This window comes from Vanacampus margaritifer, chromosome 2, assembly GCF_051991255.1.
Source record: "Vanacampus margaritifer isolate UIUO_Vmar chromosome 2, RoL_Vmar_1.0, whole genome shotgun sequence".
In the NCBI taxonomy this organism is placed as follows: Eukaryota; Metazoa; Chordata; class Actinopteri; order Syngnathiformes; family Syngnathidae; genus Vanacampus; species Vanacampus margaritifer.
The window spans coordinates 27,428,247-27,455,298 of NC_135433.1; the positions used below are offsets into that span (position 1 = coordinate 27,428,247).

Here is a 27,052-nt window from a genome sequence, read left to right on the forward strand (position 1 = left end):
TACTATTAATTACAGCAATGCATTCTGACCAACAACCGACCTACTATGGGTAAGTTCAAATCAATTTTAATAAAAAGATGCCGCACAATCTTTCATTTGCTTTTAAGAAATGAATGATGTCCTTTCTTCATAATCAATAGTAATGTATCCAAATTTGCAAAATGTGTGGCCTAAACTCTTATCCAAGTTTGGAGCAAGTTTTTGGGGGGATTGGATTTAAGGAGCAGAAAGCTACTTTAAGTTTGATGATTGCAGCAATACAGTGCATCATAGTGGTGCAGATTTCCTCAGCGTTAGATTGTATTCGTCTTTGAGCTGAAGCCAATCATACGATCCATGCTTTCAGAGAGCTACGGAATGTTGTGTTTAATAGGATCAATCAAACATTCGATAGGAGTGATTTGATGGCTTGTTAGCTGTAAGACATTGTTTTGTTTGCTTTTGATGCACAAATCAAGCGCAACAATAAAATGACTTTGTGCACCTGAGCTGAAAGCCGCTGCATAATTTGGTGGGCGTGTCACAAGGCAAACTGATTACATAGATTTTCTTTTCAAATCTCCAAGTAATCCACTTCTAATTTATTTACTCTGAAGATTGTGTTTGCTGCGAATAGCAAATAATAGCTCGGGAGGAGGCTTGTAACACAAGCGAAGATGATTAATGGTTACAGATGAAAGATAACCTGAATAGGGAGGAACATTTTTGAGGTTTTAATGTTGTATTGAAGCCATTTTACTTCCAATACGTAATAACTTGTCATATTCTGGAAAATCGAATCAACTGTATAGTGTTGTATTATTATTTTGATGTCATATTTTTTGTCCATATTTGAATTAGAATCCACATTATTACAACGTGGCTAGATAATTGAACATTAAAATTTAAAAAAGAGCTATTCAAAGAATGGCCATTTAAGAGCCGAAATGGAACCGAATGAAATGACCCAATTAGAATTTTTTATTTTATTTTTTATCTCACCATTAGGAAATAGTATTTGACAGATATCTGTCTCTTTTGTTTCCCAAGTTACTATGAAAATATGTATGTGGTCATTCTTAAAGACACTATAAGAATGACCACATACAGATTTCCATAGACTAGTACCATATCTATCTATCTATAATACATGCTGCTATTTAAGTAGAGTTTTCTGATGACGACAAAATCGGCAGATGTTTTTCAGCTCTAACAGATAATGACATATTGGAAACAAGACGCACAGTGGTACATTGAGATACAAGTTCAATTTGTTCCATTACCATACTTATAACTCAAAGCATTAGTGTCTCATCGTTCCTCATCAAAATGCAAATGCTATTAATACCTTCCATCCTCCCCCAAAAAAACATAATGTGTTTTTAATATGGAAATTTGCACTCTATAAAGCAAAGAAGAATTTTAATGAACTTCTGTGACTCAGTTAGCGTAGTAATAGTTTTGCAGTGGATAGACTATATACCTGTGACTGTGAGTAATGTAAGAGTGTCTGTATATACATTACAGGCATTACTGTTGGTGTTGAAATGTCTGTTGCTTAAAGTATTGTAACACAATCGATGCTAAGTGTGAGCTTGTCAATGGCGTTTTAAATGATGTCTTAGCATTAAGCTAACCGTGGCATTCTTAAGGCAAAGTTTTGTGGTTGTAAATGCACAACATCTATCCCTTTGTTTTATGTTTTGTTTGACAGTAAACTTCATCTTGGAGTGACAAGAAACAGCTTTTTGGAAGAATTATTTCGCACTGCACAGCCAAGTTGCCACTTGCATTTCAAAGCAAAAAAAATGCCAACTAACAGCTTCCATCTCAAACAACAAATCAGGTCATCTGTTTTTCAAGGCACCACAGCAAACTATTAAAACGTTAAGTCAACTATGGCATGGAGTGCTGAGAGTTTGTTTTTTTTGGTGTGGTCTTTTAATTTTTGCCAGAATTGCAAATTACCCTAAAGATTTATTTTTACTTTTTACTTCTGTGCGTCGTTACATTTCATGTCTGAACTTGTTACATTTTTCTTGTATACAGAAGTTAAATCAGTGCGTTTTTACTATTTTACCAGGTATTATTATTATCATTATGATTATTATAAATAATCATAATAATAATAATAATAATAATAATAGTAGTAATAGTAGTAGGATGATGATGATGATGATGATGATGATGATGATGATAATGATGATGATGATGATGATTCGTATTTGCTCTTAAGTAGAGAGTTGAGTACATTTGCCAGCTGATTTCTCCATACAATATGCAGTATATGGACTGTACTGTACTGGAATAAAGAAATAAATGTAGTCTTGGGCGTGTTAGCGTTCTCTGGCGGCGGCCGTCAGCTGTGCAGCCTGCAAGGCTTTCCTGTTTGGGAGCCGGTGTTGTGAATGTCACAAGCGCCGCTTGCATGTGCAGCCAATCGCTTCCTCCTCATGACGCCACCGAGGCTGGACTCCACGGGGCTTCGTTCCTATTATTCCACACATCCACGGAGGATGCACACTTGGAAGGGAGACAAGGCAGCGGGAAGACCTCCAGGATTGAGGGGGATGCTCGCACCTGTCGGCCGCTCTAAACGTCGCTGACTTCGGTCAAACTCACGACTGCTCAGCATCCGATCAGCTGTTATTTACACGGAATATCGTCATCCTTTTTTGATCTTTTACAGGACTACTTTGTTTTGTGGACTGTATCTGTTTTTATTATTAGACTTTACAAGCGCAGTGGATTAAGATCACAGATATGTGAACGCGGAGGCTGGACGATGTCTCGGACCATTCACCTGTTTAGTCAAAACTACTTGGACTGTTGTAGATCAAATAACACGATGGACTTTTTGACCCGAGCAAGGAATCCAGTTGACGCCAGTGTAAGGTGCGCGTAAGCTGATTTATAGTGACCAAAACAACAAAGGACGATCATGTTTCGTAAATTCAGAGTCTTGCTCCTCACGGTGTTCCTCGTGGCGTGCACGGTGCACATCATGATAGACTTGCTACCCAAACTGGAGAAGAGGACGTCGGGAGCGGACAGCGAGGACAGCGGCTGCCAGTGCGCCCACCACGCCGGCGCGGAGTCGCCGGGCTGGGCCAAACAGCAGCGTGTCAGGTCGGCGGCCGACGCCGGCGCGTGGCCCAACAAGCACACGCTGCGAATTCTTCAGGATTTCAGTAGCGAGCCCAACTCCAACCACACAACCCTGCAGTCTCGGGAGAAGAGCGCGGGGACCGGCCAGCGAGCTGCGGAGTCCCACCGGAGGAGGACGGACGCCGACGTCTCGGCCGGGAAGGCGGATGAGCACAAGCCGCTCATTGGCGAGGCGAGCGGGGGTCGGACGGTGGCGGGACCCGGTCCCGGTGCATCCCGACTCGTGGCTCTCTTTGAGCATCCTCTGTATCGGATTGGACTTCCGCCTCTGACGGAGCGGGACACTTTGTTTAACGTAAACACGGATATCAGATTTTATCCTAAAGCGACTGACCAACAAGGATGGTAAATTACTTTAACTCGAATATCTTTCTAATCTTTCCATCTATCATCCTGTCTGTCTTTCTGTCTGTCTGTCTTTCTGTCCGTCTTTCTGTCTGTCTTTCTGTCTGTCTTCACCTGTCCATTCATTTGTCCACCTCCACCAATCATCCATCCGTCTACTACTCTGCTTGTATACATCCATTCATTGATCTACTATAACTATAACCCCAGCTACAATTATCCATACATTTATTTTTGTATTATTTTTTTTTTTTGTATTAATCATCCTTCTATCCATATGCCCATATCTATCCATTTGTTCATGTGTTCACTCATGAAGTTAATCCATCCATTCCTTGTCTATATGATACCTCTGCTTAATTTTGCTCTGTCAAACAGGAACCCAACTAACTGATAATTACAATTAAATGTATAAAACATTACAACAACAACAAAGAAGCTTTTTAGAGCCTTTTTGTCAAGACCTTGTTTTGTCCGAGGAGGAGCTCTACTGATTTTGAGATTAAAATCATCAAATCACTCCTGAAAAACATCACTAGTTACCTGGATTTTGTTGCAGCGGTTATTTAGGGATCACTAAATCAGCAAAAGTGACTAACTACTAACTCCTTTGTAAAGTTTCTTTATTTGATCCACTTGCATCTTCTTTATAGTCATGACACTTCTGATTCATTACCTTGTGATTACATCTCCTTTCTGGTCACAAAATCTCTGATTCATCACCTTGCATTGTTATTAGATTATGCTTGTTTAGTGGAAGCATGAAAAAGAGAACTGGATGCCAATGCCGAGGTAAATCAAACGTCTGACTTCTCTCTTCTCATCCTCCTTTTTGTCCAGGCCCACTGAAGACGGCAACGTGCAGGATGAGGAGAGCGCCCGAGTGGCAGAGACGACGGCCGAGTTGTACCCCAACTGGCTGCGTTTCCACATCGGCATCAACCGCTACGAGCTGTACGCCAGACACAACCCGGTGCTGGACGCGCTGCTCCTGGACCTGGTGACGCAGAAGATCACCAGCGTGGGTGAGTCTAGCAGGGAAAGCCAAACCTCGCAAGGCTGTCCAATGAAGTCGACGCACAAGCTGCAGTAACAGGATGCTGTTGAGTAAAGATATTGCAGCAATTCAACTTGATGTTGACACGAGAGAGCAACACTGGGAAGGAGTGACGCTTGTGTGTGGGTGAAACGTTCATGCTCTTGTGCCATCCTTTGCTGAGCTTCTGTGTGCACTTCATAGATAATTGGCTGGCTGATGCTGCTTTGTTGTTAGACCTTGCAATGGGAGGGAGACAACTACATACAGTTTGTGTGCATGTGTTAGCATGCGTGTGAAATATTACGTACGTGGCAACGTAAACCTCATCACTAGGGCTGTAACAAATCTTTTAAAAATTGATTAACCTATCAATTATTCCATTGATTATGTCCCTGCAGAAAACGCAGAAGTGGCCAAATATTGCTCCCGGGTGTCACTTTTAAAATTGTTAATTATGGATTTAAGGCAAACTTGCATTATGCTCAGGGGTGAAAGTGGCTAGAATTTCTTGCCGGAACTCCCTGACATAAAAGTCGCTGCACAGCCAGAATGTTTAAAAAAAATGTTTTTAATGATGTGCAAAATAGCAGATAACAAAAACACAGACGTGCACACATCGACGTGACTCGTCAGATATACAGAGAGCGCAGCCGGTGGACAGAACTCTGTGGGATAAATAAATAATAGATATCATTGGAAATGGATTACGCTACACAAGCACACTGGAACAATTCAGAAGCACTTTATGCTATGTTCACACCAAAATAGGAGGAAGCGTTCCGCTGTCGTGCCAAAAGTATTTACCCCTGTACAAAATTTGCATCCGGTTCCGTGGGATATTATAACTTTTACCACAGAAAAGTGGAGATTCTTCGAAAAGGTTCCTTGTAAACAGATGTTTAAACTTCAAACATCTGGAGCAAAACAGAAAAACAGTAACATTCAGTTGTCTGAGCTTTTTCTACATATATGTGAGATTTCCTACTGCGTGTGTGGTCATTGAATGCAACGCGAGTGCTTGCTTTTCTTTTGCTTCTCCGCGATAAATACTTTTTTCTTGTTTCAAAACAAAACCCACGTATGTTTTTATGTATTTATTGAAAAACATGCGTTGTACCCGATACATTTTTTTACGGGGGTATTAAGTGGCTGCCCGTGTTGTTGCACGCCGGTGACGACAGGATGCTGTGTGTGACGTAGTCCATCCCCGAAGTCGATGTGGCACATATTTCAGCCTATCAGGCCACGATGAGAAAAACAAAGAAAGTTAATATTTTTCAACATATTTACATCAGCAAATATGGGAATTTTCGCCACGCCCACCACGACGCGCCGCACCGCACCGCACCGCACCGTGTCTCCACGCACATGCCCGTCCACGTGATATGCAATCGCGCCGCCTCACGCTCCCCCCTGCTTTTGGTGACTTGTGTATGTAAATCTGACATTAGTAGATATTTCTCTTCTTGGGCGGCAGCCTGGCAGGTTGACAGTTGCCATCATATTTTCAGACCCAAACAAATGTTTTACCGGAACGCAGTTCCGGACCGTTCCGGACCACTTTCACCCCGGTTACTACGTTCAGACCAACAGTCGGGGAGGCGTTTCTGGCGGCGCGTTTGCATTGTAGTCAATGGACTTCGCGTGGGGGGGGCGCGATGGTGTGCCGGGCAGTGCGCTTGGCCCGTTTCCGGCGATCATTTCGCTACTTCGCCCATTTCACCGCCGTTGGTTGAATTAAACTTTTGACGCCCTCACGTCAGCGACAGCCAATCGTTAACGAGATAGTCCACGTCACCAAATACGTCACAGACGAAACACAGGAAGCGGTTGCAGAACGTGTAGCATAGCAATGGCGGATAGCTTCATCGTCGCAGTTTGCAGACACCCGGAGATGTACGACACGGCGAGTTACATGTACAGTACCGGGACCGAGCCAAAAAGGAGATTGGTTGGAGGAAGAAGCGTGGAGGTTGACTAATCTGGTGAGTTTGTTTGTTTAATTGTCGAAGCCAGCTAGCAATGCTACAATAAAGTTAGCACCACCTACCGAAGAGGAAACATCTGGTGGTCACTTATTACTCACAGTGCCTTTAAGAGGGTCAGCACCTTTCCAATACAAAACGTTTTGATAGTATATCGGTAAATGGGGTGTGATACGATTCAAGGATGGTTCGATTTTAAAGTGAAAAGATTCTATTTGGCTTGATTCAGTGGGATTACGATTGGATTTGAAATGGTATGGCTCATTTTGAGCAGGTTTGATACAATGAGTTTCTTGTTGTATTTTACAATATGAATGAACTTGTCAGTTAGGGCAGATGCTCGCTGGGCCAGCCTCTTTTGGGGCTGATGTAGTGCTTTTTAATTATTATTTTCCTTCATTTTACCCCAAGAGACTGGTCACAATTTAGAGGGACTAGCCATTAATTCATTTCGAATATAGATAGCAAACTGAAACATCATCAATAAACATCAGTGGCAGAATTACATGTCAGGCAAGAGTCAAAGCCTAAGAGAGCCTAAGCCAAAATGCCAGAGCTTTTTTTTGTGCCAGTCCAACCTTGCTTCTGTGTATACTCTACCATGTCATGGTGCTGATACCATCATTTCAAACTGCCTTTTTGCACGAGTTGTTCCTGTATTTTATTTGACGTAAAAAAAACACATCAATTTGTCTGGAGTCACACCTATACAGAATGCAGTCTAGTGAGTGCCTGCATGCTTTCATTTCCAGCGAATGCACTCCTTAATTTTACACACGCGCGTGCACCACTTATCTGTCTGGGTGACACGACAAAGCAAAGAGAGTACAAGGCTTCAGCCTCTCCTGGGGCTAATGTTGCTTTATCTGCCCTCAAGTTGCACTCCTGAGCGCTGGCTCTGTGTCGGCCTTTTGTTCCGGCTCGGATGAGGCTCATAAATCATAGGCGCTCTTTCGTGACGCGTCACAGGTGGAAGCGCGCCGGATTTATCATCAGAACATGAATCTGATTGCAGCGGAGGGGGCGATGCCTGGAGCTTTCCGAAAGGCCAGACAACACGAAGGTGTTGCAGAAGAAGACGGGGCGGCTGTGATTAATTTGTAGACACACGGAGCAGAAGATGGATAGTGGGGTCAGCAGAAACACATGTATTACCGCTCTCATACTAAGACAGATGGCTTTTGGAGTGGAAAGTGTCCTGTTGAAGTTTCCCGATGTTGTCATGTCATGACATGACATGACATTGCATGCCAAGCCACAAAACAATACAGTAAGCTGACCTTTGCTGGGATTTTTCCACCGCAGGAGGGGATTACCTATTTTTTTTTGTACTTTTCGATTAAACAACAAAAAGCGAGCAGCGCAGAGCATAGAATTGAGGTCACATTTCCTTGAGGATTGTGGCTTCCAATTGCGGCACAGGGTCGTATCGTCCCAACTCACATGTGAAATCTCTCTCTCAAGGGTTTATAGATGTGTTGTTGTGGCAGAGTTTAATCTTCAACTTGATGACGCTACACAAGGGCACCATCTACTTGACCTGCCCTCAACAAATCTGCCTTGTGGCTTGACCTGTTGGCTTTTCTTTTGCTTGGATGAGCTAAATACGCTGTACAGTCCAAGAGGTTTTTAATAGGGGGGAATTCTTTTCCAGGCACGAAAAATATTCATAATGCAAACTCAACAAAATAATGGTTGAACTATGATGTATTTAGTGTGGATATTTTAATATGGTTAAGGTACATAGTACGAATGGGCAAGTATTGATGCCTGGTATGATATCAGCCTTATTTCAAGGTATCAGGTACTCATGAAAGCTACCAATACCAGCCAGCAATACTTAAAGGCATAAAGTAAGTCCTCCAAGGCAGTAGTTGGCGCTACAGTGCGGCAGTTTGACACCGGCCAATCATCAAAAAAGTCTTCCAATTAACATTGGATGCATCAAAAACACTTGTGCTATTGGTAGTCTGTATTGTTATGTACTCAAGTGTATACTCATACTGGTATCGGTCGGGAAAAAAAAAGTTGTATTGAACATACCTACTGCATAGTCATCTCATTTGCCCCAAAAATGTACAAAAATGCTATATTGCCATGGTCCCAGAAAGGCATTTAGACGTTTATTATGCTGTTTTATGCTAGAGCATAAACAAGGCTTTTTGATGCAGCCTCTGACCTGAAGAGGTCACTTTAAGCAATGGTAGTTATTTAAAAAAAAAAACAGCCAGCAGGTGGCAGCAGTATAAGAGATTAACTAGGATCATGTTTAAAAAAAAAAGCTATTTTCCCCACTGTTTTGAACAGGTTTGTGAATAATGATGGAACTTAGCTATATTCTAATGCTAATTTCTGCAAAATGGAAACAAATCCAAATATACTTTTTTTTTCCTGATGAAAGAAGAAACTCTAATCTTTCTTTTGGTAAGTTTCATGTTTTTATAGCAATAGAACACAATATTCCTAGCCTTGCAAAATCAGTCAAAATCCAGTAAAACAGCCGGGAGCAAAGGGGGTTGCTTCAGTGAAAACGGCTGGGAAGGAATGAGTTAAAAAAAAAGTTGTTAGCTGATAGCATAACTGCTTAAGTCTTTCTTTTCTTTTTTGGCAAAAGAGAGTAATAATAGAGAATAAACAAATTCAACAAACAAGGGCACCTCATCCCTTTTCTTAACAATCAGGTTGTGAACTTGGGAGGGAGTCGAAGGTTAGCATGTGGTTGCCGGTATTGTTAAAACTTGGTGATGTCATGGTGAAAATGAGGACTATTTTGCAGGCTTGTGCAATTTCGTCACTTATGACTGAAAGCCTCTTGCAGTGTATGTCCAAATTTGGTCAATGTCATGCAGTATTTGTGCACAAATCCACGCAATTGGTCATTCCAGTCAGCCTCTGTTATTTTTTTTTTTTACAATTTATTAACCAATCTAAAGTAGTGAAAATAGTGGGCTCTCTTAAAAATACAATGTTCAGCCCAGATTAGCTAAAGTTAGGCTGGCTGGAAATGACACACACACACACACACAAAAAACAGCTGTTATATGTTGTTTGCTGTTGTTACTCTAAATGTCTATTTTCACAATGTATTCACTTTTAAAACGGTGACCTGGATAAATCAGAGAAAATGGATGGATGAATTGAAGGCTCTACTCTAGAAGTTAAAAGAGATCCTTTAGAATGAAAAAAATAATAATTTATGAATCCTTTCGGCGGCACAATGGCTGACTGGTTAGCACGTCCGCATCCCAGTGCAGAGCACGTGAGATCGAGTCCGGGCTTCTGCCTGCCTGGGTGGAGTTTGCATGTTCTCCCCGTGCTTGCGTGGGTTTTCTCCGGGTACTCCGGTTTCCTCTCACATTCCAAAGGCATGCATGGCAGGTTAATTGAACACTCCAAAATTGTCCATAGGTGTGATTGTGAGTGTGGATGGTTGTTTGTCTCTGCGTGCCCTGCGATTGGCTGGCAACCAGTTCAGGGTGTACCCCGCCTACTGCCCGAAGCCAGCTGGGATAGGCTCCAGCTCCCCCCGCGACCCTTGTGAGGACTAAGCGGTTAAGAAAATGGATGGATGGATGAATCCTTTCCTAAATATAAAAATACAACATGATTACGAGACACACCACAGACCTCATTGCTGACTGCAGCTATGGTGCAAAATGTTCACGACGGGAAATAAACGACAGTTAGGCATTGGCAGTGGGTGGGCTGTTGGTTGGCAAGGCCCCTAGTCACTAAGTGGGTCCACCGCAGGGGGCTTAATTTAATACGAGGGTTAGCCAGCAGGTCACTGTCATGAGATGAGATGTTGAAGTTAATGTGCCGTTGTCATAAATGGACAAATCCACCCTAAGCCTGCCCATTAAGAGCCAAACACTTTGGTATGACACTGGGGTGGGCAAAGAGCTACTTTTAGAATGACTGTGATTTTTTTTTTCTCCTCAATAATACTTTTTGATTGTAGTGACCAGAGTTGAGTCTGTGAAAAATGAAGCATGTCTTTCATATGAACTGTACAGATCAGTGGAACATGTCTTGCTTTTCCAGTCAGACTGAGCTTAGAACAAAATGAAAATGTAAATAAAATTACATTTTGTGAATGTTGTTTTTCATGAGGTGCATTCAGTATCCATTTAGCAGCTTTTGGTATTGGTGGTCTATGTAGTTTTGGATTTGTTTTATTATTATGTTGTGTAAAAACGACATATCCTTCTGAAAAGTTAGCACCATCTATTTTACATTGAACTAACTAAAAACAAAGAACCATTTTCCCCTTTCGCTCAATGTGAATTGTTGTTCTTTTTCCAAACTGCTTACTTCCCCCCCAAAATCACTCGGTCCACTTGTACCCGCCTATTATTTTCATGCCACTTGTCCAAAGCGCGCACAATTCCACTTTGATTGCTCATTGTGGTCAGTGGATGATTGCTTTTGTTACGCATTCTTGCCAAATTGCTTTTCCAATTTGACAGCTACCAAAAACAGCTGTGGCTGCGTGTGACATTTACGTGCAATTTTTTTTCTCTCTTGCAGCCATGAAATCAGGAGGCACCCAGCTCAAGTTGATCATGACCTTCCACAACTACGGACAAGCTCTGTTCAAGCCCATGAAGTAAGTGAATCACAAAATTCACAAAACTTGCACTTGCACTTCGTGGGCAAATAGCGAAGAAGCAAAATCCTCTGTCTAATGAGCCCACTTGTAATGCGGATGCTTCAAATAAATCTCCCGCGAATTGCTTCCAAGCAATGCCGCTGCATCTTTTGGCGCGTTGCGATACGCAGCACTCCCCTCTATGTGATCTTTTTCTGATGTCTGTCTGCTTTTTAATGAACATCAACAGGCTTACACGTTAATTAACACAAGCGCCGGGCCATCGTGCCGCCGCCGTCTTCAGGGAGACGTTTACGCCGGCGAAGGCGCGTTGCACATGAAAAAGAAATAGCCATCCTCTCTCTCGGCTGTCCTGTTGAATTCCCCCGCCAACGCGGATAAACAGCGTCCAAGCCAACTGAGCTGTGATCAAAAGTAATTGCTCAGAAACCCGCTTTGATGGCTGGGAAATGCAGAATGCTTTTCTACACTGGAGAGTATTGGATTTTATGAATAAGTGGAAATAGAGTTAGAGACACACCAAGATGGGTTTTTTTTCCCTATCCTGACGAGATTGTGTAGCCTGCGGTGGCTGCACAGAAGTGTTGAGGAACATAACATGTTCAACTATGCCAGTTATTATTCCTATATTGCTTATGTTGGCATGGTCATCACTCATCAGTCTTATCTATGACGTAGTCTACTGTATATTTAGCACTAGCAGTGGTAGCCTACTGTCCTAGTTAATCTGATTAATATTGTGTTTGTGAAATATGGATTAAGAAGCAAAATGCACCCACTTTGATCCATTTCAAGGGGCGGCCATTTTGGCGCTGGCTGTCCACTGAAAATGACATCACAGTTGCTCAGGGCTCGAATTTGTTGCAGAAGCACTTTGTACATCATGATAGTTCAATGGGTATAGTGCTGCTCCTGCTGGTGTGTACATCTTGGCCATCAGGGGTCAATATAAAACATAGCCATACAACACATTCAGTCGATTTGTTCATGAAACAGAAGAAGGTTGTCTCAAGTTTATCTAAGAGGATAAAGAATCTGTGAGCATTGTTATATGCTCTGCCTGCATGCATTACTAACATTTGTGGTGAAATATAAATTGTTGAAAAGTTTATAAAAATCACACCATCAATGCTAGTTTTGTTAGCCTGTCTGTCACATTTTGAATTTTGTGTTAGCATTAAGATAGCACACTCAAGTAAGATAAAGATGTTGTGTTTTGGGTAAACACACAACGTGTAATTCTCCATTTTATGTTTATAGTTTTACAATAAACTTCAAAAAGTTGTGGCAATAAACAACTTGAAGCAAGCACGTGGTGTAGTTTTTCAAAAAATTGTTCACTATCTATCAGTGCTGCTTGTTGTGACATTTGCCGCCACCATTGCCATTTTAATTCATTAAAGTAGCACTGAGGAACTTTTCAACCTTAAAATATTTTCATAACTATTCTGATGAACTTAAAACTAGTTGAATAGTCGACGCACGATTACTGATTTCCTGGCAGAAGCTGTAAAACAACTTAAAAGTTTTGTCTGAGGAGACAAAAAAGAAAAAGGGAAGCTAAAATGACAGTAAAGGATCAACATTGGCTAAAAGAAAACTGCGCAATGTGCTTGTCCTCATGGGAAATGTGGTCTTCCTTCAGGCATAACATTACCGCTTTTGTCCATATGGCGCCGCCATAATGAGCATAAACTGAAAGTTCCTTAGTGTTGCCAAAAAGAAAAAGACCAAAAATCAGCCAAGCATCTTCGTGTCTCAGAACTCTCAATTTATAGTGCAAATTTCATAGTAATTTGGGTTTGTCTGCACAAGTTTTATCACTAGATATTGCACAGGACAAATAACCTTTAAATTAACATCATTCTTGCATTTCAATGCACACACTACAAACGTATTCAAATGTACAAAAGTGCCGGTGTTGAGTTGCTCACTTCAATTCTATATCTAGTTGTACAATTTTTTGTCAAATGTGTTTCTGAATGTCGCAGTGAACCATCTCGAGTGTTCACAGGAGGATATAAATGAGAGCCCTGAGAACACTACAACTAGAATAGCACTGCCAAATGATGAGAAGCAACCTTTGTTTGACTGTTTTCTGTTAAGGCATTGGCGTGCCCCAGTTTCATTTGGGAAGCAGCGGTGCATTGTGGGTGCAGTAGTTCAGAGGGCTGAAAAGAATGAAGACGTTTCAGATCTCTTGGATTAGACTGGACAAGCTTTGCCAGAGAAATGACATCTCCTTACACACAAGACGTTCACAGACTGCGGTTGTGCTTTGCGATTTCATGTGCCTGCAGCAGCTTTCAAGCCACTAGTGTAGGTCTCGATGAGAAATTTTCTTCCTTGGAAAAACACAGGTCCTTTTTTTTTTTTTTTTGTTAAAATGCCACATGCAGTGTCCAAAAGTTAGACTAGCCTATTGAATATATTTGTCCTTTATGTCCTTTCCTCTTGGTACATATTTTTCTTTTGGTGTGACCTCAACACAACATACCTTCCCATTTGAAACACGAATCTCAAGGGATCTGTAGTGGAATTGCAGAGAGGCAAAGCAAAATAGATAAAATGCAGATATGATCCGACTCCAAATGGTTTGGGGGCCAGCACGGCGAGGTACTAGTCCTTCCAGCTGGAACCTGCTCACAGGCCCAGTCCAAACCCTCCATGCCAGACTTACATGCCTGTCTGGCTCTTCTCCCTGGTGCCCATCCTCCCTCCTCCCTGCCAAGATCCTGACTATGGTGTGTACATACAAATATAATGTCTGACTAATTGGATGACACCATCGGGTCCCGTCTTCTCCTTCATACTGTTCTAATCCCACAAATTCATGTTTTGTCTTAATCTGGCCTGTATTTGTCACTGCTGTGATCTGTTATGTCATCATGTTTTCATGTTGATTGCCAGAATAGACATGGAAGGGAACACGTGGCCATCCTACAGCAGTCATACAGTGTTTATGCAAAAGGAGAAATTGTCTTCTGTCCCCGCATGTGTCTCATGTGTATGCACACGATTGGTTTTGACAAGCTTGGCTCGTAGCACTGGCCACGGCAGTAGCAGCAAAACCGAAACCGCTGCTTTATTTTTGTTGCGCTGGATGGATTCAATTGGATTTGTAGTTGTTTGTCTGTCCTTTGTCTTTCAAAAAGGACGCGGATCACAGTTTTATTTAGAACATGTTGACATTGGTGGTGTTTTTCACAGTAGCAGCGATCACATGTCCTTCATTTCGAGGAATTTGGGCTACTGCATATGAGGAATTGAGAACAATTGCTTAATGCAGTTTGACGTTTTTCTATATTTTTTAGTTTCTTCATTAAGCTTCACAATGTATGTATGATGTTTTTTATTTACATATTTAACATATATTAACGATATCTAAGCATCATGAAACTCACGATACTATAATTATCACGATAATATTGGGAGGTTGGCGTTATTAAAAAAAAAGTCACAATATTGTAAAAAAAAATTAGCTCATACAAATACTAAAAAAAACACAATATTGTGCTTTTGTACAATGCATATAAATAACGTACAATCTCTAATAACACTTAATATTGAGGCGCTTACTTGCTAATGCACGCATATATTGATTTCTTTCACATATTGATTCGCTTCACAAGCATATTACGTTCCCTTACATCTGACCATTAGCGTGGATTTTAAACATAGAAATGCCACAACATGCTTTGTGAAAATTTAAAAAAAAAAAACACCCAGCAGAGGGTGCTATAACTGCACAAATGGAAATCAACCGGACTTTTTTTTTAACAGATGTGCTGCTTTTAATATCGTGACTTGAGGACGATGATATTGTGGCAGTTTTAATATCGCGATATCAGGATATTGCTGTTATAATTACATCCCTATTTAACATATGTATTTTGGACGGCCATTTTTTATTATTAATTTATCTCAGATAATTTTCAAGGTGCAAGATCTAGATAAGTTTGACTTCATCCTACTTCTGGGATACCAGTACGTGTTTTCATTTTGAATATTTATATTTTAGACCTTTGTTTTGTATTTGTTTTTCTGCTCTTCTTTTATGACTGCATGTTTAAAATAAACTCCAATCTATCAATCAATCAATTGGTGTATCTAATAAAGTGACCAGAGCGATAAAAATGACAGTGACAAGCTTTCACGATAATGTAGCTGGGTTAAATGGATCCACATGAAGACGGATGCTGAGAAGCGATTGTCTAGTTATGCCATTGATGTCTTGTTGTGTTGATCTGCGTGCAAACATCGAAGGAGAAGAGCTGCCGATTTATCATCTACAAGCGTAGCCTCCTCACGTCAGCATCGTAAAAGGACTCATGACACAAATAACAAGCATCTGTGGGCAGTGAAAAAAAACACACACGTTGAGCTGTCGCTGTTTTGCCAAACATCTGTTGTTGGCGGAAATGAATGGAAAAGCAATGATATGTAAAAAGAGGGAAGATAATACGGAAGATAATATTATCACATCCATCACATTGAGCAGCAAAAAATCCAAACAGCTCGTGTTGTTAAGAGCCTGAACGTTACAGGCCTTGCAAACAACCGTGCGCAAACAAGTATAGTTGTGCCATAAATTAATGGCATGTAAATATATGCATTAATGACAAGCACATGTACAGATCCCCTCTGGAATTGTTCACCATGGCACACTGTATATCATATTCAAGTCACAAAATGGATTTCCCCCCCCCCCTTTTTTTCCCCACTCCTCCTTTTTCATATATACTGTAGATAGACGTTTATTAAATAGTGTTTCCTCAAAGAGCTGCCACCAGAGCCTTAGGAAAACTGTGGAGCTTCAAAGGATTTTGAATTGATTTCTACAATGGAACATAATTGAAATAGAATTATTCTGTTTCCAGATCACGCTGCTGTTCTCAATGCCAAAGTCTCTGTAAAGTGAAAATAAATACGTCTTATACATTTGACACACCACAGAGAAGAGTGTTGTTAACAACCCTTGCAAATTTAAATAGAGTCATTACAAAAATAGTGCCGTATATAAAATAAGGCTTCAAAATTGGGGAAAAATCAAGCCCTTGTCACTGTTCTCAAAAGCTAATTGTGTGAACCCATGTCCCGCCAAAAAAACGTTCTTGTGCCTATACATCTCGACATATTTCAGCCACGAAAACATACCCACGTAATTCCTCCACTGGCTGGAATGTTTTCAACCAGACCCCACAATGAGAAATAAAAGCCTGCAGCTAACTCGCAAGCTAGCAAACTTTCAGCCGGAGGACGGGCAGCGGGCTCATCTACGGTATCACCTCCTCACTTGGGGATTCAAATAACAATACAGCTTTTTTGGGGGTAAATTGTGACATCCAGGCAAGAAAGATTTTTGGTGTGTACACATAGCTAAGCTGGTTAAGGCCAGTGGACTGAATTTAAAAATGGCAACACTGAAGTTAGCCATTCGACACTCTAATTCTCAGTTGCCCGTTCTCCCTAAAACTTGGGTCAAATTGCAAACTTCACATCTTGAGTGGTTCCACTTTTAAGCATTTTGAGCTCAACCATCGCTCATCTTGTAGTGTGTGTGTGGTGTCGGTTGGAGCCCTGTACTTAAGACAGCTGTGTTCAACCGCAGGTGTCCGGCAAATTCACTCAAAAGTGGAAGTTCTGCGGGGGTGACGGAGTTCAGGCCCCCTCCGTCACCCAGGAGTTGTGCTGGAGAATTGGGGGGTATCGGCGAGCCAAGCCGCAGCTGTGGCCGCTCCATCAGTGATTTGGATGAAGTACGTGGGAGGTGTTGACGGCGTGTCAGCACACTGCACACAATAAGATGAGATTGCGCAAACTCTTGACCAGTCAGCGTTCAGTGTGGTCTGTGGTAAGGCATTAGAAAGTTGGCTTTTTCTTAAGGGATGGACATTTTTTTTAAGTTGTGATATTAATTTTCATCGTTATGTATGGATGTGATGCCCTTTAAGAAAGTGCTGAGTCTGATTGAGTTAGTTTTTTTAAGTGGTTGTGCTGTTGCCAAAAGAAAATTTACAGCGATCACCCAAAGACCATCCAACCCTACCCTCATGAAGCAGTTTCCCCAACCATAAGAGGGAGGAGAAGTGGCAATAAAACAGGCCAAAGTCCAGATGTTGAGGGGTGAAGCAGGGCAAGAGACTAGTTGCATTCTTAGTGTGGTTTAACCAAATGCCAGTCACTGGAAGACCAGCATGCTGTGAGTTGCTCACAACATGCCCAGTTTTTATTTTTGTTTGACGCTCACAGTGACTCTTGTAAAAGTAGCCACAGGCTTTGAGCTGGCCTTCTAATTTTTTTATTATTATTATTTTTTTTTATTTTTTTTTTTAAACCCAACTTGAACACAATAAAGTCTATCCCTCTTATGTCTTATTAAAAAGTTCCCCATGCGATTAAAAGTTGGTGTAGATATAATAGATTAAAATTTACTTTATATTTTCAAGACTTTAGATTTGTTAATAATTTGTAAAAAAAAAAAAAAAAAAAAATGTATATATATATATATATATACATATATATATCGATTTAAAAAAAATAAAATAAATGAAATTGACCAAAATTAGACATTGGATGTTGCTTCCCAACAATCAAAGTAAAAATTTTAAAAAAAAGGATGGAAAGGTGAACCCAATTGATGATGTGCTTCCTTTTTTGTTTACTTTCAATCGTTACGCCATCTTGTCAGGAATAAATTCATGAAATCCATTATTGTAAACCTAAATTAGCTCAAGATAAAGCTTGGAACTTTCATAATAATAGTTAAAGTCAAATCACTTGTGAAAAAATGAAAAATTCAGGAGAATGAATTGAGAAATCAGTGTTATCCGTCCTCCATCATCATACTAACATTGCCATCGATACGTGTCTGCTTTTCTCCTCGTGTGCACACTGGATTCATCACTGCTAGATAATTGGGAGAGAAACTTTGCATCTCCGTCGCACATTTCTTCTCTTCCCGATGTGCAGTCTCAGGCGTCATCCCTTTTACAGACACAAATACACACACACACACACATAGACAAGAACAATCCCATGCCTGGGGAAAGAGAACCAGAGAGCTTCTCAGGACACAAGCAAGCAATTTGTTGGAGCTGGCTGTTCAAATCAATGACAATCTGGAGAGATCAAGTGGGCTTTGTTTGCAAGTAGGCAGCCAAAGAAAAGAAATCAAGATAGATCTGAGGAAAAATAATGTATTTTCTTTTTTCAAAGTCATTTCCCAGTGTGCTTATTGACTTCTTGTTATGGAGCTAGAAGGAACAAAATCAGACAATATGATGTCAGTATTCAGTTCCATAAATCAAATGTGCTTATAGGAGATTGATTTCTTCTCTACTACTAAAAGTCTATGTTCTAAATTGACATGTGTTAATTCAACGTGACAATGTGGTATAGTTAAGTTAGTATACCATTTTCCTTCTGTAAATCACACTGTTGACCACACTTGGTTGAACCACTTCAGATTTTTTTTTTAAGTTGACGCTAAGGTGAAGATAGTTGATGGCGTCAATTAATCGATGAACCCTTTTATGAACTACTTTTTGCACACTCGGTTACACTGGCCCCACCCACCTAGTCTTGCTCACCCAATCGCAATGAGATACCTTCATTGCCTTGCAGACAGTGGGAACTTCTTAAACTCTTTAACACCAATTTGCCTAGCACAGGGGTGCTCAAATTCGGTCCTCGAGAGCCCCTATCCAGCCTGTTTTCCATGTTTCCCTCCTGCAGCACAGCTGAATCTAATGATCAGCTAATCAGCAAGCTTTGCAGAAGCCTGATAATGATCCTGATCAGGAATCAGGTGTGTTAGTGGAGAGAAACATGGAAAACGGGATCGAGGATCAAACTTGAGCACCCCTGCCCTAACACAACTGCAGGGTTGCTATTGGCTACAGCAAATTATGTTAGTGTATACAGTAGTTTTTTAAAACTTGACAGAAGAAGGGAACGATTTGCAATAATATATTGTAGCAAACATACAATTATGTTACTTGGATAGTTGTGACTGTTTTGTTATATTTTTATTAGTTCCATCTGTCCGTGAAGGAGTGAAGGTGTCCAAGCGTGTTTTGTGTAGGGATGTGTTAAACCAAACCTCTCCTTTGTGCTCTAATTCTATAATGTGTTTATTAATATTCTTTCTCACACACATCCTTGTGTTCTATATTATTTGCTGGCTGTCAAAAGGAACAAAGTCTTTGTGTCTGTTTCTGCTGTCTCACTTTTGTCTGCTTCATCCTCTCCTCGACTCAAAGTCTGTTCTTGATTTGGGAGGGTCGGCAGTTTAACGTGTGCCACTGAACGTGTCAGTCTGTCATTGCAAATCTCTGATGAGTTCCTTTCTGACAGGCCAACTGCCAACTAAGACACTCTGGAAGAAAAAAACATACACGCACAGAGCACTTTTCTTATTTTAGAATCCCAAGCTTTCAACTCCCCTTACGCACTTCACATGGAGACATCGCTCATAAATGTTTTACTAGGTCAACTCCTCGGGAAGTGGAGGATTTTTTTGTCCCTGACTCTCTTACTTTATATACAGTCTTATATACATTTTGCAATGTCAGGGTAATGTGGCTAAGCTAATAAAACTAATTTAAAAATGAAGCCAGTACACGTTTCAGCTTCTGCTCATTCAAATGACAACTTTAGCATTCCAACTTTTATCAGCTATAATAACATGGGTTCTCTCGCCTACAAAGCCCTTTGGATCGGTGTACAAATGTTAGTGGGATCACACGTTTCAAAGCAGCAAGTGGGCTCAGATTGCTGTGATTTATTCATGCAAGCCTCCAAGGACATCTCTTAAAATTGGCTGTTCTTTAATCACCATGTCAAATTGGACACTCATTTAAGTGCAGGCCTCTGCACAGATTGTGCTGTGCTATGAATGCAAAATATTCCCGTATAAAACACGTGTGTTTTTCAAATTTCAAGATATAAGATGTGAAACGATACAGTATTCACTGTTTTCTCATTGAACCGAAGCAGTCGTGAGGCGCTGTTAGTGGCCCACGACACCTTCACGGATACTCACCTGCTTCGTATTCCTTATAGTCATTCGGATTTATGCATTAAAGATCCTGTAAAGTGAAAATGAACATTTTGTAAATTTGACATACCACAATGAAGCGTGCTGTTAACAATCCTGGCAAATTTGAAATCAGCCCATCTCCAATCACAAACGCCGCCGGCATGTCTGCTGAGTGTGATGAAATCTCACCCCACTCGAATCAACTGTCAATCAGACCCTGGAAAAATTGATGCCGCTTTATCAAACAGCATTCCTAGACCTTAATTTAACTACAAGTTAGCCGCAAAAATCGAACCGCTTAAAGCCTCCGGTGGCTGGAATATGTTCAGGACTTTTCCACATTGCGCCACTCGGAAACACCTTGGCCATATGAGGGCTGTCAAGTTGGACCTTTTTAGAAAATAAATAAACCACCCTCCTTGCTCTTTTGCCTTTATCTGTGTGATGTGTGCACACTCATTGCTGACAATGAGGCGCTCTAAAGCAGCCATGCCAGCAGATTAGAAGAGATACAACTTTAGAAAACAAAGGAATCTCCAGTTCTAAACAAAAATAGTCATGGCTTCTCCCTCAAACTATTTAACACAATGTGTCCAAAAATTAAAATTCATTGTTGTGTAGCACCTGCCCTCTGGTTGCTATTTTAATAGTGGCCATCACCCTTCATGCTTTGCGTTCGAAGTTTTTTATTGCCAGGGCAAAAAAAAAGCTATTTTTTTCAGCTTTTTAAAATAATGTAATGATATATACCCTGATTAATTATAGAATGTGTGCAAAAAAATAATAATATTTACAATTTACTGTAAATAAATCACTCACTCAACCATGAAAGGTTTTGGGGTGAATTTAGAAAAATACTTGTAACTGCTCATTACAAGAATTTAGAATAGTTTAGTAAAACACAAACGTTGCATCACTGTCAAAACTTTTGGTCATGAATAAGCACATATAGTATTTTAGTGTCTATTTCTAGTGAGTTTATGCTTAGTGTGCATTTAATGTTTATATATTTTTTGTACTTGTCAAAGTAAACCCAAGAGAATTTGTGTCCGTATGTCTGATATTTGCGTAATTATGCTTGTGTGTTGTGGCACCTTACCATGTCTGTTACGACTTGACTCGCTTGCTCAGACATCCCAGCGTGTCATTATAAAGTCTCAAATGTGGGATGGGTGAATTCCCAGGCTCCCCACAAGGAATGTCGCTGGTGCTTTTTGTCTGGAATGCTGCAAATGTGCCTCCAGGAGGTGAATTTTAGACATCCAAATTGACCGTGTCTTTTTATAGATGTGAGGAAAAGCAAAGCAGGCCTAATGTGATTTATGGGATGAGATGGGAAGGGATTCAGTCAAAAATGACACACAAAATTTCCCCAGCGTGTTCGCTTAAACGAGCGCTTGACATAATTGTGCTCAAGTTGAGGGAGAGTTCAAAAGGGTTGTACGAACGCCGCAAATCAACTGGCGCTCGTAAGCCAACGGACCACACGCAGTTCTCCATTCCGCGCCGCAGCATTTGATTAGAAGCTTCTAGATGATGGATAAAAGCGCTCCTAAATGTACAGCGTTGCCTTTAGATATGAGTGACTTGGGAATTTTTATGGTTTTTACTTGCGAGTAAAAACTTGAGATATGACCACTATATGGGGCAGTCAAGTCATTTAAAAGCAAGCTGCAGTTTGGCACAGTCAATGATTAAAAATAAAATAAAAAATTATGAAAAAGGAGCTTTCAAGCTGTTTATTTCCACTCTCAGTTACAAAAATATAAGAAAAAACATGCTGTGTATTTAAAACAACCAAACAACTGCCTAAGGCCCGGCTAGTTTAATGTTAACGCTAATTAGCATATATGTGTGTGGTGGTTTAACTCTTAAACTCATTCAATGCCAGCCATTTTCGGACCCTCCTTCACCTTCCCATGCGAAAAAATATAGACAGACAACTTAACAGTATTCACAGCCATATATTCTTAATCATCTGCATAGAACGACTAATATTAGTGGTGTACTGATGAGCTGAGAGAGTTGAGACATTATTATGAATCCCACTTAAGTTCTAGGCAAGACACACCCCAGTGCAATATGACTGGATGCTGCAACCAGGCAAGGACTACCTAGAACTCACGTGAGATTCATCATATCTGTGTTATACTGCCCCCTGATGTCCAAGGTGGGCACATTGAAATTCATCCAATGTAAAAAATAAAATATCTTTGCATTTCAACATGAAAAGATGATTTGAGGTATGACTGTTTTAATTACCCATAGGCATCGCTGTATCTCCAAGCGGAATGAAAGAAACATGTCCACCCCAAACCAAGGAGGGAGGGAGGGAAAGAGAAAGAAAGAAAGAAAGAAAGAAAGAAAGAAAGAAAGAAAGAAAGAAAGAAAGAAAGAAAGAAAGAAAGAAAGAAAGAAAGATGTTGTGGTCATATAACTTTGTGTGAGGCAAGGTGGCAATTAGCACTGTGTGCAACCAAAATCAGGTGACAGCAGAAGAATAAAATCATTGTGCATCAATTAAATCCAAGTAGGGCTCTTTGTGGCTATGCTCATTGTCTGGGCAGGAAGTGGGAGGGGCCACCTCACTCAGGTCTGGTATCACCAGGCCACCAAGGCCCGGAACCTGATCTGGACTCCTACCCGGTTTCACCCCACCTATCCCACTTAGCGCCCTTTTGGCAGCCCTGGGTGGCAGTAATACTAACACAAGAGCTTTTGTCATGGTGCTGCTGGAAAGATTTTTCACTGAATAGTGTTTTTTTTCCTCTCTCTCTTACCCTGAGATAATTACCGGATCAATTAGCGGCTAGAAAAAGAAAAGAAGCCAGAGAAAGGTTTGACGAATACTCACACCATTACACTGAAGTCGAGCGACTGAGTTGTATTAATGGCTTTGTGACGGCAAACTCCATTTAGAACATAGACTTACTATTTATACCTCTACAAAGCACCTTTGTTTTCCCTTTTTGTTTGTTTAATGCGCAACTCCAAGTTTCCAATGTTTGCACATAACAAAGTCAATGATGAAAAGTAACTATGCATTAGAATCACATTTTAAGTCATTACCCCCCCCCCCCCCAAAAAAAAAACGAATGGGGATTCCTCATTTTCTTTTTGCCTTATTTCTTATGTTTCTATTTTGATTTAGGGTGATTTGGCGTCATATTTTACTTTTACTTTCACTGTATCTTGAAACTGTATTGTGTTTAGATCTGCCATTTGGTCCTTTTATATTCCCACTTCAAAATAGACTCTCAAATTAATACAATTCACAAGTGTACTGAAATTCCATGCTGCTTAGCTGCTATATAAATACAAGCTGTAGTTTTTTTTTTTTTACTTCATTTATTTATTTACTTATCTCTTCCCGGGGCTTTTACCACTTCCTCATTCACGGCCGTCACCCACTCTTGACCACAATGACATCTCTCAACCACCACTTAGCCTCTGATAGATGGTTTCTATTTAGAAAACGCCAGCCGACCGCAGGCCGGCGAGCACGACACGGGAAGGCTTGACAGCTCCAAATAGGAGCGCTCAGTCGGAAGCACAAACACCTCTGCCTCCGTTGGCAGTCTCGCTCGCAAAACACTTCCCCCAAAAAGACTCTTTAGGTTGTTTTTTTGCTTTTTACAAGTTGAATGGTGTTCATTTTCAGTCTCTGCTGAGCAATGAAGAGAAAGCCGGGGTAGAAAATAACTAGGAGGCAGACGGAATGTGGTTTTGGGCCATGTAGCTGGATGTTATGGTAGTTCAAGTGCAGAAGCTTGAACGTTTTAGGATTACACAACTGTGTTGTTATTGCACATTCTCAAGGGAGCTGATAAAAATAACTGCACAAGAAACTCTAGTGTAGCATTTTAAAGAGTCACATTAATAAGCAAACCTGACACGTTATCAATCCATCAGTTCTTCTCCAACTTTTTTGTACAACCTAAATGAACACTCATCTCTCCAAGTACCATGACCAAAATTAAAATACAGTAGTGCGGAAGGCTAAAAATGAGCCAGACTTTCTTGCTAAAAAGTATATTAAGTTTTATTTTAAGACACTCTAACGTTATGCACAGTTTGAACATTCACACTGTGCCTAATTATAGCAAATTGACAAATGGCTTACAAATGATTCAGTTAAATTGCCTTACACAGAAAATTCAATAAATAATAAATGTTGTCCTCTGTTTTTTTACATTTGCATTCAAATTAAGATTGAATTCAAATGTCAAATACAACTAAACTGTACTCTAACAAATGTTACTTTCATACTTCTGATTTGAAAACTGTATTCCATGTATTACGTATTTGCGTAAGAGGCATTTGTGTTGTGTTAAATCGCAAAGAGGAAAATTTGGCTATAATCAGGTGAATCTTTTTCTGATGTGGGGCTGCCCCAAGTAACAATTATTTTGGGGAAGCACAGGATGAATCATGACACATTTTTAGTATGGGAAACTCCACATGTTTATTTTTCTTTGACAAAAAAATCCAGTGGAACCACTAGTTCCGTTTCCAGTTGTGGGATCTTCAATATAATGAAACCGCCTTTACTATCACTGATGTCCTCTGGTGGCATTACAAAAAAGTCCAAGAAAAAACAAAGCATACATTGTTGAATTCATACTTTAGACCAGTGTTTTGGTCTTAAATCTTTTACTCAAAGTTCCACCTAAAAAAAATACTTGGCTCTCCAGGTATCAGCATCATGATCGACATTATAACACTGTGTCTAAATGATTCTGTTCCAATGTATTGCAAATAATAAAAGTTCAATGAAAATTGTACCTCAATAATGTGATTAATAGGCAGTTTCTATACCACACTTAAAAAATATATATTTTTTCGAATTTTACTGATCTGACGTTTTGCCTGATATTTTTCTGTCATATGTAATCTGTGTGGTTTTGTCGACATACTGTCAACTTCCTATTTTAGACTTTAGCGTTGCGCTAAAACAAGGCTGGAAATAAGCGGTGCCGTGCCGCATTGCAGTTTTTGCCTCAAAATGTGGATTTTGCGAGCCAAATGGACACTGACTAACAAAACTGTGAGCAGGCACACCGCGTTTACGCAGGGATTATAAACCACGACGGAATTCTGAAATACAGATGTGTGCGGGCTGACTTGATGGCTCAGTGGTAGAGTGGTTGTCTTCCATCCGTGAGGTAGTGTGTTCGATCCTCACCCCTAGTGTGTCGTGCAATTTCAAATAATGATGGCATTTCTTTTGCTTTCCGACGGGATTTTGTTCCCCTCACATCCATTCACGCGTCCTTGTGAACGCCAGTGTGTGATGACTCATGATGATGCCCTCTCATTTCTTGTGTGGGTAGAAACAAAAACACTCGCAAAAAAAGCTCTTAACCCCCCACCGCAACATCCCCCACCCACCGCCACAATGATTCAAATTGCCTTTCAAGTAGGATAATATGCTGACCTAAGTCCATGCATGTCAACATTGAAGCCCTCTTCTTTTCTTTCCGCTGCAGGACTTGGTTCAAGTCTTTTCATTTTGGTTCCTTTGAAGCGTTGGTCTGAACTCACCTGCACGTCTATCCTTTTGTATCTACCAGCTTTGAGGGGCGGAAGCATCTGGAAGAGAAGGAATAGATTGTAGGTGGAATACGCTTAAGTGTGATTGTATGTGTATGACTAAAACAACAATCCTCCACCTCTCCAGTCTTACGTTTAACAAAAAACAAAAAAAAGCAGCGTATGGACTAAGTTGGCGCTACATGCTACGACTCAGGATGTAAAAATGTACAGTCAGTATTCAGTGACAACATAAGCGCAATGTGTCTTATTGTTCTAAATATCCCCAATCTGGTGTGTTTTGACATCTGATCACAGCTGACCCAAGAATACCCTCCATATTGCGGCAAATCACACACAATTTGCAATCGGTATTCTATGCAAAGCCGGTGGAGAAAATGCCAAGGATTTTCCTCGCTGCTATTGAAAACGGTTAATCCGCCGTGGATGGAAATGTAAATATGACCAAGAGTGGATATGCGTTGCTGGAACACTCATGCTTGATGAGAATAAGCCAATATTGGTTTTGTTTGTTTGTTGTGAGGGTTGTTGTGTAGAGCCAACGAGAGAAGCTACGAACCGGTCCCATCATTCTTGGATTTCAAAACCACCTAATCCCCTTAGGTAGTAATACATGCACATAACATGCATGGCATTCAGAAGATCAGGATATGAGTACGCCGTCCAGCTTATTTCGGTCCCGTCAGGTAGAATCTACACTAATGTACACCAAACGACTAAATATTACACTCCAACGTCACTGCGTTTGCGAGCACCAAACTATCAAAGTCTATTGTCCAAATCAGAAGATTTTGACATGGCAGTCAAACCCTAACTGTACACTCATAGGAAATAATATCTGTCTTAATTGTCACTCAGTCACTCCTGTGGACATTCGTATTCATCAACTGAAATTCAAAACATTTACTCCCGCCGACGAATATATTCGTCAAGTATGTTTTTCAACGGGTGGGCGTGGAAGAGGGTCTCTCGGCCAGCCTGTATATGTGGAATTCACGTTTGTGAACAACTCCAATCACTAACACATCCCTGTCACTGTCAAGCCAAACTAACAGTTGGCAAAGGCTGTTGAAGAGAACTACAAAAATGGCCAAAGAACTACAGTGACCTGGAAGGACAAGCACTGCCTGACCTTTTAAAGGCTACACCTGTCACAGGTGGAACTAATTAGTAATCAAGTATCAGAAAAAGGGCGCTTGCCTTCTGATCTGAACTCTCATGCTCACGGACAAACTACTCTACAAACACCGGAGAGGTAAGATTGCGATTAGAGACATTTGATTCAGCAAGTTGTTTGTCTGCCTAGCTATTGTTTATCTTTGATAAAA

At 40.6% G+C, this 27,052-nt stretch overlaps 1 protein-coding gene across 1 annotated transcript in view; it reads left to right on the forward strand.

Moving 5' to 3' along the window:
- The first annotated feature begins 2,388 nt into the window (after positions 1 to 2,388).
- The window catches only part of fam20ca (FAM20C golgi associated secretory pathway kinase a), a 41,088-nt gene continuing 16,424 nt past the window's right edge, over positions 2,389 to 27,052 (forward strand). The window contains exons 1-3 of the mRNA XM_077559034.1: positions 2,389 to 3,492; positions 4,333 to 4,517; positions 11,047 to 11,125. Of these exons, the coding sequence (XP_077415160.1) occupies positions 2,921 to 3,492; positions 4,333 to 4,517; positions 11,047 to 11,125 (836 nt within the window). The 5' untranslated portion in view covers positions 2,389 to 2,920. The remainder of the gene's footprint in view (positions 3,493 to 4,332; positions 4,518 to 11,046; positions 11,126 to 27,052) is intronic.